The 6510-nt window shown below is 38.9% G+C and overlaps 1 protein-coding gene across 1 annotated transcript in view; it reads left to right on the top strand.

Moving 5' to 3' along the window:
- Nucleotides 1-3703, top strand: part of LOC102211270 (tetratricopeptide repeat protein 39C-like) — an 11585-nt gene extending 7882 nt beyond the window's left edge. Inside the window, exons 10-14 of the mRNA XM_005727193.2 lie at nucleotides 368-491; nucleotides 579-676; nucleotides 766-870; nucleotides 982-1020; nucleotides 1122-3703. Coding sequence (XP_005727250.1) covers nucleotides 368-491; nucleotides 579-676; nucleotides 766-870; nucleotides 982-1020; nucleotides 1122-1211 — 456 coding nt within the window. The 3' untranslated portion in view covers nucleotides 1212-3703. The remainder of the gene's footprint in view (nucleotides 1-367; nucleotides 492-578; nucleotides 677-765; nucleotides 871-981; nucleotides 1021-1121) is intronic.
- The last annotated feature ends 2807 nt before the right edge of the window (nucleotides 3704-6510 follow it).

Genomic DNA, 6510 nt, shown 5'->3' with positions numbered 1-6510 from the left:
TGAATGTGAGAGTGAATGAATAGTGGAATTGTAAAGTGCTTTGGGTGCCTTGAAAAGCGCTATATAAATCCAATCCATTATTATTAAAATTGTAATTAAAAGCAGTAACATTAGCCTTTCAAGTTTGTTTTAATCATTTGAGAGTTACATTAAAAAAGCCTTTTTATGTAGCAATCCTGTGTAGTTCTACGTATAATAATGACTGGGAGTGTCCAATAGGACTTTCTATTAAAACCAAAAGAAATCAGTTTCTGTGCCAAGTAAGTGTTTGTGGTGGTAAGTGGTGACCTCTGGTGAAATGTCTGACTCTTCCACCGTACGACAGCCTCTCTAATGTTTTTCTATGTTTTCTGTCTCCTGCCTGCAGGCTGAGAGACTGAGAAAGATGTCGCCCTCCAGAGAGCTATGCATTCTTGGCGTAATCGAAGTTGTTTATCTGTGGAAAGCACTGCAGAACTGCTCCTCATCTAAACTGCAGATAATGAATCAGGGTGAGTGTAGCCCATACGATTCAGATCAGCATTACCTTTGTCATCATCTATCCTGTGTAATCATTTCCTGTTTTGGGGGGGGTTCAGTATTGCAGACTATAGATGACACTTCGTGCAGAGGCCTGAAACACCTCCTTCTCGGTGCCATTCATAAATGTCATGGAAATATGAGAGACGCTGTTCAGGTATCAATCCGCAGCGACACACTGAGAGGCTTTGCAGTGGATCCACACTGGCAGATTTACTCATTTTGCTCTTTTGTGTGGCCTTCCAGTCATTCCAGCTGGCTGCTAGAGATGAGTACGGACGACAGATCAACTCATACGTTCAGCCGTATGCCGTCTATGAGCTGGGATGTGTACTCCTTGCAAAGCCAGAGGTCAGCTTGCTGGTCACAGCTTTTAGATTTTTTTTTATTTGTCTGAGATGTTGGATATTGTTGCGACTACGTGCCTAATTATAACCCCATGGTTTTTGTGCTGCTATTCAGACGGTGGGAAAAGGTAGATCACTGCTACTTCAAGCAAAGGTAAAATAATAACTTATAAGTTATTTGAATTAGAATGAACTCATTTGCAGTTTTCTCAACAAAAAAAACCCATTTTAATACATGTCTATATTATGTTTTAGGAGGATTTTACAGGCTACGACTTTGAGAACCGGCTTCATGTTCGCATCCATTCAGCCCTGGCCTCTTTGAAGGAAGTAGTGCCTGTGTGACTCCAGACAACTATGAGCATCAATGGCTGAATTTTTAAGCCATTCAGAGTAACTGTTTGATGTCTTAGTGAAGGATTTGGGGAAATACATGTTTGTTACCCCACCCAGTCAGACTGACAACCAAGTGTCATCATAAAAATAGCTAGTGTGGCTATTACTAGCAGGCTTAAAACTATGCCTAAAGTTTTCAAAGTTATACTTTTATAGATGTATATTGTTAGCCAGCAAGTTAGCCACCAAAACCTATGTTGTTGCTGCATGGTGCAAGAAATATTAAAAACTTTAGGGCAGATTATTTTCATTGTATGATGAGGTGAATCATATACATCAAGCTAAAATCTAAATAAGAAATTCTGGGAGCTTTACGAATGTGTTTCTTTTAGTTTACATCCAGCTACGATAGCTGTTTTCACCTCCAAGGCATCCATGTCCTGTTTCTGGATATGATCCACGTAGATGAAAATAAATGAGTCCTTATCCCTGGGGAAAAATAACAAACAAACTCATTTCCTCCAATCTTTAACTGTTCCTTTAAGTGTTTTTCTCATGCATATGTGTAAGCTAGCTTGTAACAGTGTACCTCATTAACTTGTGTATTTGGATGACTTTAATGAAGCCTCTCCCTTCAGTGAGCAGTTTACTCAGCACACAACCTCTTAATGAGAGTGGAATTCCCTCAATAATAGTTTTAAAACGGATAAGATACAGTTAATATTGCTTTTACATTTGTGCCATCTCACTCCAACTATAAAAAAGAAAATGCTAAATTAAATTCAGTTGGGTTTTTTTTTACCACATAACATATTGTGAACAGGAGTGAGTAAAATGTAATATTTGATATATTTAATACATTCTTATACAGACAGATGACAGATTAATGGAAAGAGAGCAGTGGTGTTTCTATCGTGTCACCTTTCGGAATTTTTTTTTAAAATCAGCAGTTTTGAATAAAAAAGCAACAAAGCTGAATTTTAGTAACCGACGGTTCAGCACTATGACATCAGCAACGGCCTCTCTGCGGCTATGTTCCTCGCAAGTGGGCCCTGAGGGGATCCAAGAGTTCTGTTATGCTGTGGAAAGTTATTTTGATGTCTTGGTTTTGATTCACTTGTTCTCTTAGAGATATGAATCACTGCAACTACTTCAAAAAACTGCTCAAATAAACCCTAGATTTTTGCATTTCAGTACGGCTTTATCCTATAATGGAACAGTTTAATCCTTAAAGGCGATTCCAGGGTGACAGTGCCTCCATCTATAAGACATGAGGGTCACAGAGTTGATCGATAAGTACAAATATCATGCGAATCCCATCGTATGGCCTCATTAATTACTAATATTGGCTTTTCCTTTAATTTGTCACCTGTCTGTAAATTATTAAATAGCTTGCTAATGTTTCAACTGTCACTTCAGTGTTAAAATCGTGCTTTTGGTGACTAAATTTTAGTAATCTGCCTGTGGACTTTGAACAAAACGGACACTGAAACAAGTCATACCGTGTCACACAGTTTCATTACTATTCACAGTGGAAATAAACTAGCAAACTAACTTGGGAATAGTTAAATAACGTCACTGGTCACCTAATCTTACAGCGGCTCAAGTAGCTGGAACTTTAACAAATGAGACGACCACACTTCACAATGCCCTCATGGTGTTGCTATGTGAAGACACTGGGCGTGGCTCCTGTGCACTATGCATGGCATGGCAGGGTAACAGTGGCTTTAAGACTGTACTGAAGTCAAATGTACCTGTGTGTCCAGTCCTGCATATATATATATATGACGGTATTATAATACAGTACCTTCAGTGCTGTCATGTTACCTCTTGAAAGGTGCTGCTAAATGTCAGCGTAATAAACATATATTACTAGTGACTTCTTTTGTTAGTGTTTTAGTGATTGAAGCTTTTGAATTAGTTCTTAATAGTGGCAAGTTTATATATTACATAAGAGGAGGTGCACTTTTTACAAGCAGTATTTATGCTGTTTTTAGTTTGACTGCTGTGATGGCTGGCGTTAGCAGCTGAATTGACTCAGTATGATCTTGTATTGGACAAAGAACATTGGTGAGAGTGGTTTTGACAACCTTTTTAACCAGTTTAACACTGTACATATGAAAACTTCTGTGCAGAGAACTGCCTTTTATGAACAAGCACTCCGAGGCTTTTGTTATCCGAGCAATACAAGCAAATGAAGGGTATCATATAGTCATTTAAAAAGGCTTTCCACACTGACTCTGTGTTTTTCATCACATCACATTGTAAAATTAAAGGTTTATTTTGCTGACATACCTGGTAAGACAGTGCTAGTCATCCCTTGTGGCTGTGATGGATATAACATGTGGTAAATGTTGAGCAGTTGAATGCACCCAGTACTTCTGTCACCGAAAGATTTTCTTTTGTCACGAGATTATGTTGGAATTAAAGTTACAAGTCAGGATGATGGTGTTCAAATGTGTCACTGAACAATAAACTGTTCTCCATTAATCCAGGTAAACGGTGTGTGTTTTTCTCTTCCCTCTGCACTGAAATTGCACCTTCGAAAAGTGATGTTGCACCGATGACTTTTGGTAGACACACAATAACTGCACTTTCAAGAAAATGTCTGTGAAACTGCTTGTTATGCTGTCAAGTTTCTATGTATTCCCATTGAATTTATCTTTACTAACTCCAGCGTCCTCCCACGGTCCAAAATATGCATGCTAGGTGAACTGACTTGATTAATGCTCTATTAATGTAGTTGAGCAAATCCCAGATAGTTGATTCAGTAGTTCTGGCAAAACATGAAGTGGGAAAAGCATTTCATTACTCATTCAAGTCATTTATTCAGTCATTATATCAACTTTTTGGGATTAGGTGAATTAGTTATTCTAAATTGGCCTAAAAGTGCTAAATGAGTTCATGGTTTGAATAGTCAGTATGACCAGAAACATATTATATAAATGGCAATACATTACATTCATTAAATTTTTAATTCCATTCATGTGCACTCTTATAAATATCTCGCAGTCCTATTGGATCACAGGCTCCCTGAACACCAATATTCTCTGCAAGAAGGGGCAGAGCCGCCTCTTCTTCCTGCAGAGGCAGAGGTCCTTTGGTGTGTGATGAGATGCTGCGTATATTTAATCACACCGTTGTGGCCTGTGCTGTGTTTTATCCTGCTGTATGTATGTATCTATCTATGCACTTTCATTTTTTATATCTCAAAGTAAGCGTGCAGAATACGACAAGCTGGATTTTTACCACACCTTCATCACAATGACAGCCGAGCACAGTCACGATAATAATGTGAACTCGCTGAAAATATGCAGTGATGGAAAATTATTCAAATGTGCTCATCAAACCCCAACAATCAAATGGGGATGGTGGGATGGAAAAACTCCCTTTTTAAGAAACCTTCGGCAGCATGAGGCTCAAGGACGGTGCAAATGGTTGGGGATGAAAGAAAAGGCAAAAAAAGAAAAAATAATCAAGGGCATACGAGGACAGGACAAACCACATGGTGGGAGGAAGAGGACCAACGTTACTGACATGCAGTAGTGATAAATTCACACACTGAGAGTAAAAGACAGAAGTGGAGCAGAAGTGCTCAGTGCATGATGGGAAGTTAATTAGCAGTTGTGTCCTATAAAAGCATAACTAAAGGATGGATCAGGGTCGGCTGATCCAGCTGTAGCCATAAGATTGATCAAAAGCAAAGTCATAAGTTTAATGTTAAAGAGAACATGTCTGGTTACACAGGAGAGGGACAGGAAAGCTGAAGGCTCAGCCTCCCATTAGACTTTTGGAAGCTCAAAGAATCAAAGTAAACAACTCTCTGCTGCCACACAGCTCATAACTGTTATTCACTCCCTGTCCTGATACTCCTATATCATTTACTATAAACAATAACGGTACACTATTATTGCAATCTAGACCACAGCTTAAAAGTTCATAGAGAATTAGAAAGGTCTTATTTCCTGACAACAGTGAAATTCTTTTTTATGTTTTACTAATCAGAAGTATAAAGAACGATTATAAACGATTAATTGTAACATTTATCATAAATCACGAATGAGATTTAGTGGAATGTCTACAAAGGTGTACTGTTAACAACAGAATGAGACACTGTGGTAAAGTTTAACAGGTTTATTTGCAGATAGTTATGAATACAGGATAAACGATGTGGGCACCAGGAGACGGGGCAGAGGTGCCGCAGGTTGTCTGAAGGCACACTCAGGCACTGTCACAGAAGATTGGAAGGCAGAGGGGCATCACCTGAAAAAGATAAGCACATGGACAACAACACGGACAGAGGAGAGAGAGAAAAAAGCAGGAAGAGAAAAGAGGGCTCGGGGACCATGACATCTACAGAGGCCCATTTTCAGCATTTATACCTGTTGTTTCAGTGGTACATTGTGTTACCCACTGTCAGTTTTCTCATGTTAAATCCAAACTTGTCAATCAAGAAATCTTTTTCCAAAGACATCAGCACAAACCAAAATCATTTTGCAGATTAACAACGGTAAATTTGCGAGGTTTGTGATGGATCATCCCATTTTTCCTTTATAATCACATTAAATCAAATTTGCATCTGGTTTATATCCATGTGATTTGTTCATACAGGAGTAATTGATACTAAAAAAGTGCCCATGTGTAACTGTGTAGACATTTCCTAACACATCATGAGTGATTTTCCATAAATGATTCATGAAAAAGACATCTGTGAAAACATTACTGATAAACTTTATGTAATATTACGTTAAAGCAAATGTAAAGTCATAACTGAGACAAGAATGTTTCAATCTGACCACAAACTTTTGAGCAGTAGTGTGTATTGTGTACATGTGTCTGTCTTTATCTGATCCGGATTATTTTAGTTGTGTCTATCATCAAAAACTGAGTTGAAGTGTTTAAGGTCTGATGGGAAACTCTTCCTAACAAGTCCACTTTATGGCTGCGTGCTCATTTTGTCCTATTAGTGGCTCATAGGTGTCTAACTAGTCCACTTTATGCATATGTCCTAGTGTATCATGCTTATCAGTGGCTCATGGTTGCTTAAGGCCTATGTCTGTACTTGACCACAGAGGCAGAGCATCGTTCGATCCTGCCAGCTGCCGATCTAGGGAGCATTTCAAGGATGACACACTCCACTTTCTCTGCAGCAAGACAGCTCATAACTTTTTAACAGTGTTTCCCTGTCCTCATACTTCCACTACAGCTACAGCGTGAGAGAGAGTTCCAGTTGAAAAGGGAGATAGAGCTTAGGTGTTTGGACGCGGAACTGGCTAGGGCTAGGGAGGTTGAGCTGATGAAGGTGGAG

The sequence above is a fragment of the Pundamilia nyererei genome, unplaced genomic scaffold (genome assembly GCF_000239375.1).
Source record: "Pundamilia nyererei isolate P.nyererei 1_Seehausen unplaced genomic scaffold, PunNye1.0 scaffold00023, whole genome shotgun sequence".
Lineage (NCBI taxonomy): Eukaryota > Metazoa > Chordata > Actinopteri > Cichliformes > Cichlidae > Pundamilia > Pundamilia nyererei.
This window is presented reverse-complemented; position numbering and strand designations above follow the sequence as displayed.